Source organism: Aphelocoma coerulescens, chromosome 13 (genome assembly GCF_041296385.1).
Source record: "Aphelocoma coerulescens isolate FSJ_1873_10779 chromosome 13, UR_Acoe_1.0, whole genome shotgun sequence".
NCBI lineage: Eukaryota > Metazoa > Chordata > Aves > Passeriformes > Corvidae > Aphelocoma > Aphelocoma coerulescens.
This window is the reverse complement of record NC_091027.1, coordinates 7,045,884-7,059,966: the sequence shown is the minus strand read 5'-3', so window position 1 is coordinate 7,059,966 and position 14,083 is coordinate 7,045,884. Positions and strand designations below refer to the sequence as shown.

Sequence of the window (14,083 nt, the reverse complement as noted above, 5' to 3'; positions counted from 1 at the left end):
GGGAGCCCCCAGCTGCCCAGAAGATAACTCCTGTGCTTTTTTTAGTGGTGGAGTGTCTCTGAGGCCAGGCTCTCACTCCTTGAATTCCTGCATTCCAACCCGGCTGGAGCAATGCCCCCAGGATGGGACATAATTGAATCCCAGGCGCTGCCGCCTTGGACGGATATTGGTCCCCTGCACTTCCAGGGAACCAGCCCTTGGCCCCCTCCCCGAGGCTGCAGCAGCTATGTTCTGCCCTGGGAGGCACATGGAGATGTTTAATCTTTCAGATACTGTGTTGGTGCATTGGCTGCCCCACACTCCCAGCCTTGCAGGTGCACACCACCGACAGCTCTTACCTCTCACAAACACGTAGGTGCTGACTGCTGTGGTGCCCTCGATTTTGGCATCGATGTACTTGTAGTAGCACCGGTAGTAACCTGTGTGGTTTGCCTGTGCCTCCGTCAGCACCAGCACTTTGCAGTACGGCTTCGTGCCGGTCCCCTCGCAGTCTTCTTCTTGGATTGCCTGGCCGCTGCTGGGGGCTGCTGAGGCCACCAACTCGGTCTCCTCCTTCCCAGCAGGATCCACCTTGCCTCCTGGCCACGACCACTCCAAAGGGTGCTGGCCTCTAGACATGGGTGAAAAGCAGCATTAGCTTTGGGCTGAGCATGGTGAACATGGTGGTGGCTTCACTGCTTGGTGTGACTCTGTGCACACCTGCACATGGCCCAGCCAGCCACCGGTCTCAGGCTGAGGCACAGAGGAATCGCAATCCTCCAAGGGAAAAAACAGGCACAAGGCAACCAGATTCCCTAAGTGCTGGGCAAGCAAAGGCTCATCCCCTTCCCCAGGCCACCTCTCTGGCTGTGCTAAGCTGTAAGATATCAGCCCGCTCACAAGCAGGCCCCTCTGTCCCATGGCACTGTCCTACTGGCATGAATGCCACGACAGGGAAACACACAGGTCCCTGAAGGAAAGGTTCCATTTATTTTCTATTCCCTCTCATTATTAAAAGGGTCCAGAGCTATTAGGGAAACACATGGATGTGATGATTTCCCTTGGCTCAGCGTAGCTGCTGGCTGGGGCTCATTGTATGATGAATGGAGTGGGAAGAAGAATGGGGGAAGGAGAGCAGACTGGAAAGAAGGTGAGAAAGAGAAAAGCAGGAGGGAGTCAGGGATAAAAGACAGCAAGGGGAAAACAAGGGGAGGCTCAGCTGACTGCCTTCTGGCCAGCTGCCAGCTGTTTCCTTCCCTGTTGCTGTGGGAGGGGGTTCCCTTGCTCTGCACAGCACCCTGCAGCCCCTCAAAACCCCAGTGGGCCTGGGGCTGCTGCCCCTTCCCACCTTTGCAGAGACACTGAGCTGCAAACACCTCTCTGATGGCATGACCCCAAAGCCTGTACACCAGCAGCCCAAAGACAGACAGAAAAGTCCAGGAACTCAAGAAACCCCCAGATAGAACGTGCATCTGTGTATTTATATATAGCTGAGGATCTCCAGAGCAGGAGCTTGCATGTGCACACACGTGCCACCATAGCTTGTTATAACTGCACTTGTTTACTACAAACAAAACAAGCTTTTATTCCATGCTGGAAGTTTCCTTCTGTGAAATCAGAGCCCCTTTCAGAGGAAGGCCTAGTCCCCACTTGAAAGTTTGCCAATATAGCTGAAAGTCACTTAAGTACGTGCAAAAAAAAAAAAGAAATGGGAAAAAAGAAGCCATCATAAGAGACAGCTGTGGGGTAAAAATGGCCTTTTGTCAGCACCATTGGCTCTATGAGGGGAAACTGGGTTCATTTATTATGCAAGCTGGGAATAGATGTGTTGGCACATGCAGCTCCTCTGCCAGGGCTCTGCCAGGGCAGCTCTGTGGGCAGATGCTTTTAAGCACAGGCAGGCTGTGACCATCACCAGACAGCAAGAGACAACGAGGAGGAAGTGAGATAAGGTGCCATTGGAGGGCACAATGGCTCAGATGCAATGAGGACAGGATTTCTGCCCAAGCATGGGGGAAAGACCTGCCCCTTTGTGTTTGTCTTCAGCAGCTGATTTATCTTCCTGAAAACTTTGCTCTCTTCCAGCTCGCTGCAGATGAGTTTGGAGAGAGTGTGCTGCACTCTTCCCGTGTCACCAGGCACAAGGGCTCTGGAGGCAGTGACGAGTCCTTGGGGACAGCCACACAGCCCCTCTTACCCCACTCAAACTTCTGCTTTCACTAAAAATGCTATCAGCGCCTGAGGCAGAACGGTAAGTACAGCTCTGGCAGCTTGTGTCCTTGAAGCACAGGCAAGCTTCTCCCAAGTACCAGAGTCTCAAGAACACTTCAATAAAAATAAGAACTGAATTTTCAGCTTTTCCCTTCCTATTCATGCACAGGGAAAATAATAGTAAAACTGATCACTAAACCAGGAACACTTGGTGGCCTCTGCCATGGCTGTTGTTGCTGTGTTCACAGTCCCACTGCACTGGTGCAGACCATGGGCTCGTCCCCACTCTCCACCCAGAGCTGAGAGCTTCAGACCAGGCATTTTTGGCACTCCACTTGGAGGAGGGTAATTGTAAAGGTCTCCAGCGTTTCCGCTTTCTGTTTGTTTACCTACTGGGACTTTCACACATTATCAGATCCACTTGTTTCATTAACCATCAAGGCCTGCAGTAGCTGAGTGACACATATTTATATAAACATGGATGGGCCAGTGTGCACAGACGTGCCGACCAGCCCGTGGGCAGCTCAACCCAGGCATTCCTTTCATTCTGTGCTTTCATTTACTTTCAATGTCCATAGACTTGGTGGGGACACAGAAGGTGTGGGCATTACTGTGAGTCCAAATAACTGGTGTGTTAAGAGGACCACAAAGAGGCAGGAATGAGGGCAGACCAGGCTCACATGGACCTGAATCTACCCTCTGCATTTGGGGAAGAGTCCAAGCAGCAGTTCTGGATGGTTCCCTCTCTCCTATCTGTCACCTTCCAAGATTTATTCCCAAGTTGTTTTCTTTCAGCTCGATGATAATGTGCCTCTTGGTGATGGAGCCTGCTGATGCCAGCTGGAAAAAAATCCACTGTAGGCTTCTCCACAGCTGTTTTCCTCAATCTTTTCAGCATAGATGCTCTTCAAGGAAGATGTTGCAATTGGCACCCCTCTTCTTCAATCCTCTTTGAAACTCCCATGCATGGTATGATGGGCAAAGCTGGTTGTGGCTTTGTGGCTTAGCTGGGACAAACCAAATTGCCCCAGCACCATAGAGGATGTTCACACCAGCCACACACCTGTAGGAGAGAGCAGCAGGTGTTGTGTGTTCCCAGACACCGCTCCGGAGCAGTGGTTGTGGGGCTTTGCATTATCCTCAGGCTCCTTCAGCCCTGTCACAGTGCTCATTTCCTCCACGAGAGCCAAGAGGGCCCTGGGGTCAAATATTTCCTCTCTGCCACGGACGGGTTTGCACATCTGCGAGTCAGCTCTGTTAACAGGTCACTGGGCAGCAAAGGGCATCCTTGCCCTTCTTTTTCTTGCTTTGCTCCCCACCTGTGTGCCCAGCACCTGCAGGATGGGATGGGATGGGATGGGATGGGATGGGATGGGATGGGATGGGATGGGATGGGATGGGATGGGATGGGATGGGATGGGATGGGATAGCCAGGACAAAGTTGATCCCTGCAGAGGTTTCTGCTGTTGTGCAGCTGGCTCCTGTGGGATTTGCTCCAATGCTCGCAAGCTAGAACAGCAAAAGCTCTCTGCTTTCCCCCTCCACAGGCTGCCAAGGGCATGAATGCAGAGATTCACAATATTCTTCCCTTCCTTCTCGAGATGGGAGCTAATAAAAGCTGCACTGTCCATTTGGGCATCATCCCCTTCCCCCTGTTCTGCCACATGCTTGGATCAAAACATCCCTGGGGCTCTCAGCCAACCCTGGCACAATCTCTGTTTTGGAGAATGTTCCTGCACTGGTCCCCTGCTCTGTCCGGGCCTCTCAAGGGTGCCTTGTGCTGGGTGACAAGGGAACATGACTGTATATGATGCCATTTGCAAAAGCAGAGCCCCAGCAACTGGTGGCTCCTTGTGTGTGTGTTGTGCCTTTGGGTATTTGTTAAGCATGCCCAGCTCCAGAGGCATTGCTTATCCCATGGCCTGGCATGGACTCTGATCACCGATGAGGCTTGGTGGGCTGTGGAGCAGGAGCAGAGCTGCAGAGCTGTGGATGTTTGAGATCCAGGCTGCTGCGAGGGAGCCTGAGAGCACAGTTGGCTGCAGGACTCTCACGCTCGGTGGGTGAAGCTTGAAAGGTCTCCAGGGAGACTCACACAGGGGTTTTGAGCTCGTCTTTCTGCTGAAGCCCTGCTTCAAGCAGGCCTGTACTCCTGGCTCCAGGGCAGCTTAAAGAGCAGCCAGAGGACATTGTTCTCAAGGGAAGACCAGGGTCAAACTGAAGTCATCTCCAACACGATGTTCAGCAGGAAATCCCTGGATCCTGGATTTGATTTTGTATTTGTTTCTGCCCTACCCTGCCCCACCACTCTCTCCTTTGCCTGTTCTCTTGGTGGTCTGCATGTTTTCCCCTTCAGCTCCCATAAACACTAGCCAGGTCTTCCCAGGGTGGGCCATGGCCCAGAGAAGAGGTTGGAGAAGCAGCTGGGTGTAATTAGAGATCCAGGGACCAGGAAAGATTTACTCTTCATTCAAATGAAGTAACAGTGTCCCACAGTCAAAGTCCTCTCCTCAAGACAGACAAACATAGGACTGAGAGCTCAGAAGGAAAAGGGGAACCCTCTGAGCCATGCAGGAGATACTGAGATTTATCTACCTGCAGATGGTGTGAAGGACATTGCTCCCCATGGAGCACATCTGGGACACAGGGATGCAGAAGCAAGGAGCAGCAAAAGAGCAATATGGGCAGAGGGTACATGGGTTTTAGTGCTGTTTGCAGAGGGCCCTGTGCTCTTTGGCTGTCCAGTTCAGTCTTTCACAGCTGCAGAAGACACTTTCTTTTACCACACCTCCAGCTTCAGTATGTCCTTTCGCCTTGGCTCAATCTATAGACAACAGTCTTGAAACTGCTTTCTGTGTCCCTTTCTGGGCCCCCACTGAGGAAGGATCTGCCCTGATTCTAAGCTCATTCAGAATAACCTCACTGAGTCTCCCCTCTTCCAAGGTTTTGACAGAGAGTGTCAGTTCCCACATCCCTCTGTGGAGAAAAGTACCATGGCAGAGCACTGGAATCCCCAAACTCCCTTCTGTTCCTCTATGTTCCCACAGTAGCTCTACGGCTGACCACAGTCCCCCACGGACAGCCATGGACAGTCCTCCAATTCACACTTTTCCTACATCTCAGCACACGTCATGGCTCTTCAAGTCACCGGATGAAAACAAGCCCACAACCACTCAGCTTCCCAGACCAAGTGAAATCAGTTCAGTAATTAATATCAACAACCTTTCCTCTGTCCTTCTCCCTTGGCTATGAACTGATTCACAAAGGAAAAGCAATGCCATCTGTTCCAGGAAAAGTTAAATATGTTTGTGACAAGACATGAACACAATGCCAGCCAAGTGTTTGCAGTAATTGCTCTGTGGTTATATATAACACTGAGAAACACCCATTTGAGGCCCACACTGAATTTAGATCCCCATTGGACCCAGCATTCAGATCCCAAGCATGGGTCTGTTTTCAGCTGCTGAAGGGAAACTCCAGGAAAATTGACCTTGGGCAATTCTCCCACTTGTTTATGTTTTTTTTTTTTTTACTTTCTGAGACAGGAGGCAGTCCAGAAAACATGCACAGCTGAGTGTCCCAGCGTGGATAAATCAGTTCAGGCACACCACCTTTTCAGAGCCACAGTGTCCAAAACAACCAGAGATTGTCCAGTTCCTCTCACAGTTATTCACCTAGCCCTGGCTGGGGCTTCTTTTCACCCACATATATAAAGGGAGAGCATTAAATCCCATCTTCCTAGAAAAGCTGGAAGCCTCTCGTAGCCACCACTAAGGGCAGCCTTGCCTTCTCCCATGGATATTTCTCAGTGTCTCCCAAATGTCCCACCAAATTTAGAAACCAGAACTTCAATCCTAATAGCCCCAATGAGGTGAGAATAAGCAATGTCAGAGAAAGACAGGGAGAGTCAGGAAGACCAGTTTCCCTGAAGAGCTTACAAAAAAGCTATCGAATCACACAAAATGTTTCTCTATCTTTCTTCTTCTCTGAAAGACTACAGCAGAGGTTATCACTGAATCCTCTGAGACGTCTTTGGCTTCTTTTTCAATTAATTAGATGAATTCACACTTGGGGGATGTGGAAGATTTCTAGTCAGACATGCTAATTTTGCCAAGGTGTCCCTGGTGGGCTCTCCTTGCCTGGTCCTCCAACACTCACCAGGTAAGAGTAGTCTAGACAGAGCCACACTTGCTGGTGCCTACCTGCAGGTGATGGTCAGCGTGTCCTTGGCGTTGATGACGTGCTCCTCCTCAGTGATGCTCAAAGTAGGAGGGGTCATAGAATAGCTGCTCACCAGATCTGTGGAGACACAGGAGAGAGGAGATGATGCAGACATCCATCAGCCTGGGCCCAGAGCTATGGGCAGCAGCTATCCTGGTACCACGAGCCCAGAGAGGGGCAATGGCTTCAGGGAACATCTTCTTGGGGTCTGCTCCTACAAGGTAGTTAATGCTGGCTCAGAGGGACACAAGAGGTTTGCCTGTAGAGGTTTGCCCTCCTGGCTCCATTGAGCAGATCTTCAGCTCTTGGGCCAGGGCCAGACAGCCCCTGGGCTCTGATAGACAGCCTAGCACAGATGAGCGCCAGAAAAAGAATGGAAGACCAGAAATTGGGGAATTCAGCTGTGACCATTCCTTACCAGGTGAATGATACTGAGCTTGCTTGGACTAGGGCTCTGAAATAATCCCCTCTGCTAACCAGAGGGAGTCTGGCAGATTTTTCCATACACATGTAGCTTTCTGTAATCAGCGGGACAAATCAGGGATGCCCAAAAACCACAACTGTGTTTGTGCAGAGATGCTCTCCAGAGCCAGGAGGCATTCAAGGAATGCCATTCTCCTGTGGCGCACTCTCAGGTACAGTCACCTGAACAGGACCAATCCTCTGTGGATCGCAGCAGCTCCCTTCCCTGCACCACTGGACAGGCATTCCAGGAGTGAAGTTATCCAGGCTCAAGGACAGGCAGTTAAACATTATCATGCTCTTCTTCCAGTTTTTTTCAGAGTCCCACTTTCTGTGTGTTTGCACCTCTGGCATGCCAGACACGCACCCTAAGTGAGCTCCTCATGGACAAAACATCTCGAAGTACCGGTTACCCCCAGAGTCTACTGTTGTTTTTCATCAGCACAATGTTGCTGACTGTCATTACTTCATGATCTTTATCTTAAAACTCCAGCTTCTGGAGATGTGAGATAATTCAAAAGAAATCTCGTTGACTGCAAAAACAAGCAAACTAACCAGAAATGGAGAGGGGAAAAAACATTATGGAATGTGAGGCTGTGACTCAGGTAGGTGCTAAATGCTAAGGAAGAAAATAATGCAAAAATATGCTGCTAGCTTGACTTTCTACAAAAACACGAGGTTTTTTGCAACTGTGTTCTGTGTATGTCTGTTTCCTTCCCTTGTAATATTCAAAGCCAGGTATCAGAGAAATCTGTCAGGGTTGGAGAGGTCTCAAGGATGTGGTGTTTTCACACGTTTCACAAGCATCTGTGACACCTCTCTTCCAAAACTGTGACCTTAGGACTACAGGTCTCAGAAGTGCTGTGGTAGAGCCATGAGAGCCTCAGGACAAGAGGAAATGGTCTTAGGTTGCACCAGGAGAGGTTAACATTGGATATTAGGAAAAATTTCTACACTGGAAAGGTGGTCAGGCATTGGAACAGGCTTCCCAGGGTAGTGGTGGAGCCACCATCCCTGGAAGTGTTCAGAAGATACGTGGATATGGCACCTGGGGACATGATTTAGTGGTGAACACGGTGGTGCTGGGTTAATGGTCGGACTTGATGATCTTAGAAGTCTTTTCCAACTTTAATGATCCAGTGATTCTAGAAATGTTTCTCTATGGGGAGCCCTAACCCAGGAGATAACAAATGGCCACCAGCTTCTCAGACACAGGGGTGGCATGGGGATCCAGGCTGGTGGACAAGGCACAGTGCCCAGGGCCCACTGCCACCGGGAGAGGCTGCTGAGGAGGACACGGCACTGAGGGACGTGCGGAGCGGCACCGCCAGCACTGCCAGGCCCGGGCTGCCGGCCTTGTTCTCCCCAATTGTTCTCCACTTCCTTCCCGCCTGCGCACGGCTCTGAGGTGGTGTCCCCATGGCTGCCCCCATGGCAACAGCAGGGTGACAGCCATCTCCCCCACCCCCCCGCCATCTCCCGCCTCCCCTCCACTTGCCCACATGAAGCAGTGTCAGCCCAGGGCCTGTCCTGGCCAACCTCTGCTGCTGTGTGTGTCCCGCTGCCACGGCCTGTCTCACAGACACTCTCCCTCAAAAACAACAGCAACAACAGCAACAACAGCAGCCATCACTTGTCACTCAACACACGGGTTGGTGTCACTGTGGTCCCTGGGGCTGTGTGGTGCTCGGCCCCCATGGAGGACACCCCACCTTGTGCCTCCAACCTCCCCTTCCCCGACGGAGGGGAGGGGACGTCAGATGTCACACAGAAAAAATGTGCCCTGGGGCTATGAAAATAAATGACCGCATTTTTTGTAAAATCCCTTCAAAATGTAACAAGGTTTATTAAAAAAAGGAGGCGGGGGAAGGAATCTGTCTGCTAAGCTGCATTTCCTATTAATGCCGGACACACTTATCCCAGTGCAAACACTGCTCTCCAGATGGCCACAGTTTGTCTGTCCCTTGCCCCAGGGAGCAGCTGGGGGTGCCTGCCACCCCCACAGTGCTCAGCCCAAAATGCAGAAGATAATGGCTTGCATGGGGCTGGCTGGGGACAGCAAAACCTCTCATGCTGTGCATGATCTGGGGCAGTGAGCAGAAAGGTGATCCCCAAAACCCTGGCAGAGCCAGGTCCAGTGCTGGCTGCAACAGGCACTGAATTAGGTCTTAAAACTGGCGTGGTCCCTCTGCTTGAACCACTAAGTAAGTGCCAAGGTGGCAGAAGTCTCTTGGCTAATGCTGTGCTCCACCACTGGGGCTGGGGGAAGCAGGACAGCAGCAGAAATAACCCCCTGCCTCCCTTCACGTGCTGCCTGGTGACCTGTTAGCAAACAACACCAGGGGGTGGAGGGGAAGAAAGGAAAAGTACGATCTGTGCAGGTTGGGGCTGTGGGATTCCTGCAGATGCATCCTGTCTATGGCCCTCCGTGAGTACAACAGGAAAGGAACCACTGCTCACTCCGAAAGCACCGCGGCGCGGGGCTGGGGACACTCCTGCTGCTGGCAGCACTGCTGGGCCAGATCTTCTGGCCATCCAGCCTCTTCACCGGCCCCAGACTGCTGGGAACTTTGGGGACTCCCTGCAGTGGCTCACGCTGGGGACCCACTACTCATGCTGATGCCCCCCACTAAGCCTGGCATCTTGGGATGCCAATGCCCAGAGCCACACATGGCATCCAGGACAGGCAAAGGGATGCATGGAGCCGTTCCCAGACTGCAAAATCATCCTCAAAGCCATCGGCTTTCCCTGCTAAAATTCTCTATCACTCTGTGCTTGCCAGATGGATCCACCCCATTGCTGGCCTTGCCCTTTCCCTCCCTGTGGGAGCGTGTGCCCTGCCATGGCTCTCTCCTGCATTTCGCTCTCCCCAGCACTGAACTTGGTGCTGGGTTTGGCCATTAAATCTCTGCTAACCGACACACAGATGGTTTGTGTCTCTGGCAAATCCCAGGGTGCGAGGGAGATGTCTCCAGAGCATGGAGCGTCTCCTCTCCTCTGAGTCCCTCCTTCCCCACCTCCAACCCCTGTGATGCTTTATCTCCTCAGCCCTCCAAGCAGAGCCCACTTTCTCCCGCACATCCAATTGTGCCCTTGCACAGGGAGAGCATTAATGTAATTAAAAAGGCATGCGGCAGCTCTGGCTTTGTTTTTTCAAGATGGTTGCAGCTTTTTTCAAGCAAGTTGGCAGCAGGATATTAAAATAAACAGAGGGGGATTGATGGGATGCAGCGAGAGGAAGCAGGATCCCACAGCCACTCACACCTTGTCTATTTCCAGAGAAGCACATTTCCCAGCAGTTTTCCTTGCCTTGATCTTGCAGCGCGTGGCTCTGAAAGGGGCCAGGCTGCACTGAGGGCCTTCTCCTTATCACTGGCGGCTGCTTCATTTTCAGGCCCCTCTACCTCTTTCTGCACCCTGACACCACTGCTGCTCTCAGTTGCATCCTGCATCCAGGGCTCTCCCTGCCTTGTGGGGAAGCCACACTCACCCTGGAAAGTGCTAGCCACCCCAGGGCATCTTGCAGCCTGACCTCATCTCTCTGCCCTTGGGCATGTTATGGGAAAGCCTCACACGGGGCCTGGTTTTGCCTTGCGACGGCTGCAGCTGCTGAATCCCTGCAGAGCAGCATCAGTGCCAGAGCCAGCACTGCCACAGCGTGCTATGGCTTTGGGAACAGAGCAAAGGCTGTGTGTGGGACAAGGTGCAGGTATAACACGGTATGGTACAGTATGGCACAACACAGCTCCTGCTCTCCGCCTGCTTCCACTCACAGGAAGCCCTGCACCGGATCCTCCCCCAAGCCCCCACACACCACCTCAGCCCCTCTCTGCTTCCCCTTCCCTCCCTCTCTGCTGAGTCGGCCCTGCTGACTGATTAACGGGGCGCCTTTCCGGAGAGGGATTTTGTTCACACTCTGTCCTTCTCCCTGACTTCCTTCCCCCGTGCCGGGCTGGACCGCTCTGCCCACAGACGTCGCATGTCCCCAGCTAACCGGGCCAGCTCACGCTCCTGCCACCACACCTTGAGGTTCTGTGACAAGAGCTACAAGGTAACGTGCACAAGGCAAAGCTGGTCCAGGTGAGGCCTGTCTCCCTGCACCTTGCGTATCCAGCCCAGCCTGCCCACCCCAGTGCTGTACTGGGACAAAAGATAGGCCGGAAGGGAAAAAAGAGTGTCCTTTCCCCCAGCAGAGCTCCCCTGACCCTATCACCCCATCTCTACTTCGCTGTTTTCAGATAAAAATTCCTAGTCAATGAGCATCTGTCCAACAAAGCAAGGCAGGAACTCAAGATTTGGACACTTTCTAAAAAGGAAAATTTTGTTTGCACTGGTTACTATGTGATCAAAGCTCTGCTCCCAGATGGCCAACAGTAAAATTCTGGTACCTCACTGGCCAACAGGGACTCTGCAAAAGAGCAGCAGTAGCTAGCACTGGGGCAGAGGGAGAAGCTTTGCTCTGCTCTTTCTGCAGACCTCTCCTCCTGCTTTCCAGGCTGGACTTGTCTGAATTAGCAGCATTTGCTGGTGAAACTGCATGTGCCCCACAGGAACTAACTCCAGCACCTCAGATGCCATTTTCCCCCCTGCTCCAGTCACAATTCCCCACCTGCCTGTGCTGGTATAACTCACTGCCCTCATGCTGGAGGACCCGTGGTTGCCCACAGACATGTGGAAAGTCCACGTGCTGGAGGCAGAGCCAGGCCAAATTCCCACCTACAGGGCTGAAGTTCCCCCATGGAGCAACTCGTTCTCATGCACGGGGCAAGCATCCAACTGTGGGTTGGAGCAGCAAAGCGTGAGTGTCACATCACACGAGGAGCAGGCAGCTGGCAGAGCAGCAGGGGAAATTTGAAGTAGGGCTGTCAGCTCCTCCTCTTCCTCCTCCCGATGCTCTCCAGCAGGGAGGAAGGCTTGTTTTGCAGAGAGGTGAGATATCACATGAGGCTGAGAAATAAACATCAGGCTCCAGCCGATGTAGGGATGAAACACCAGGTGTCTTCTCTCTAGCCTCGCAGCGGGCAGAGAAAGCCCCAAACCATGGTGGGAGCTGACACCAAAATGGAGCAGATTCTGCCCAGCAGCCTGTGCCCAAGGATTGCCACACAACTGAAGGGCAGGGTGACAGCCACCCATGCCCACAGTGAAGCTGGGAGGAAAACAGAGATGGAAACAGGCTAACGAGCAAGCAATGAACAAATGAAAAATTATAATGATAGAAGACTGAAAATCACCCCCAAACTATGCATGTGCACAAGGACAAACAGAGCAGACCCCTTGTTTTATGGGTTCATGGAAGATGTTCCCTGTTCCATAACTCAGGGTTGACCCTCAGTTCAGACCTGCCTCCGAAGGGTTAAACTGGGGGGGCTGTGCTTCTCAGTGCAGGATCAGCCCCTCTAATCTTGGTTTTGTGCTAGAGCAGCATTGCAGTCCCAGCCACACAACTGAACCCGCACACCAGGAGCTGACTCAGGCCTGGGGCAGCACCTTTCTCCTTCTCATGGTGGGCAGTGCCAATGACAAGGCACTGATCCTTTGGTCTATAAGTTTTCATCCATGCACCTCAAAGTGCTGAAACGACACCAAATCAAAGTGTGTCAGATTTGTATCCTCACCACTTTGTGAGGACGTCCCCAAAGCATGAGATGTTCCTTTGCTTCAACTAGAACACGTGTCCTTTCTCAGGGGACAGAAGGGAAAAATAATTATAGAAACTCAGCCAATACAAACACAGAGGTGACCATCACTATTGGGTGTCTGATCCTTCCTGTCCACCACCAGAAGTATGAGACATCATCTTTGCCCCAAAACACCTGTGGGCAAGTTGGTGTGTGAAGGCAGGAGCCCCCTGAGCAGGAACCAGCAGGAGGGCTGAGGAAGGGGCCACCAGAGGACCACCAGAGTGGGTGGAAATGCTTTTTTCTTGGCACCAGACTCAGAGATGCCCTAAGCATCCTGGGTCTGCAGCAATGCCAGGTGAGGAGGAAGGACACGTGTCCAAACAGACAGGGCGTTTGGGGACTGAAGAAACAGGGCTCTCCTCCAGCTCAGCTCTTGCAACCAGGGGAGACCTCAACCAAAGCACCCCCCTGCCTGGCAGCCAGGTGGGGAGTGGGATGGGCTGGGCAGGGACATAAGCAGCACATTACACAACAGCAGCACGGTCACAACACAAGCAGAAGCCACAGTCAGAGCAGCAGCACCCTGAGGCTGGGCATTCCTCCCTGCTTCCCCAGCCCCTGGCACTCCACAGCTGCACAGCCAGCCCCTGTGGCTCTGGCCAGACAGGCCTCAATCTAAAAAGCTGCTTGGCCTCAGTGCACGCACCCCAACAGGTCTCTTTAGCCTCTCATGGCTGATAAACTTTAACTGGTTCTTTTCTGGTATCTTATAACCACCTGCACTAATGGGTAATGAGGTAAAAAAAGGCACAGGCTCTTTGGGCTCCTTCAGCTTCTCGACTTCCAAGCTGGGAGTCCATCAGGGAAGAGAAAGAGAGCCACTTTCAAGAGAGATGGGCTGTCCTGAGGAGCAAAGTTACCCGTGTATCCTACAGTCCTCGTCCCTTGGTGCCTTCAGGCAGGGATTTATATCAGGGTATTTCCGAGCCAGCTGTCCTGGGCATCGAAGCACGGCTACACCCAGTGCCTGACCATGCTCTCACCTGTTTTTGGGACTCTGCTCTGCCCCAGGGACCTGACACCACGTCAGCCCAAAGCATCCCGAAGAGGGGTCAGCGAGCGCCTGTGTCTGGGAGTGTTTATCTGTCTGCCGTTCTCCCTCGGCAGGAAGCACTATCTCACCATCGCCCTGCTCGCTCCAGCCCGGTTTCCTGCTCCATCCTGCCAGGTTTACCCTGCTTTTTCCTCCTCCCCTCCCCCTGCCCCACGGCTGTCAGGCCATGTTTGCATTTCTGTCTCCTGCCGTCTTTCCTCTCCCTGCCCGTGCCCCCCCGCTCTCGCTCCCTACTCCATCCTCCCTGAGAGGCTCCGTCCTGAGCCAAAGTTAGCCTGTGTCAGGTAGCCACATGTCCGGCCGGGGGCAGCGGGTCAGCCGGGGCCACCCTGCAGACCTCCTCCAGGATCTCTGCTGTCAGCAGCCTCCCCGGGCCCCAGGGGAGCGCCTGTTTGCTGCCCTCGCTCCAGCGAGGGATGCTCCGGCACATCAGAGGGCCGGTTTCCCCTCGGTGGCCGCCGGCCCACCCTTT

The 14,083-nt window shown here is 52.8% G+C and overlaps 1 protein-coding gene across 3 annotated transcripts in view; it reads right to left on the bottom strand.

The window, feature by feature from the left end:
* Positions 1-14,083, bottom strand: part of FLT4 (fms related receptor tyrosine kinase 4) — a 60,180-nt gene that overhangs the window by 29,880 nt on the left and 16,217 nt on the right. For all 3 annotated transcript variants that reach the window (XM_069028742.1, XM_069028740.1, XM_069028741.1), the window contains exons 2-3: positions 6,393-6,489; positions 339-610 (exon numbers count right to left, since the gene is read on the bottom strand). In XM_069028742.1, the coding sequence (XP_068884843.1) occupies positions 339-610; positions 6,393-6,489 (369 nt within the window). The remainder of the gene's footprint in view (positions 1-338; positions 611-6,392; positions 6,490-14,083) is intronic.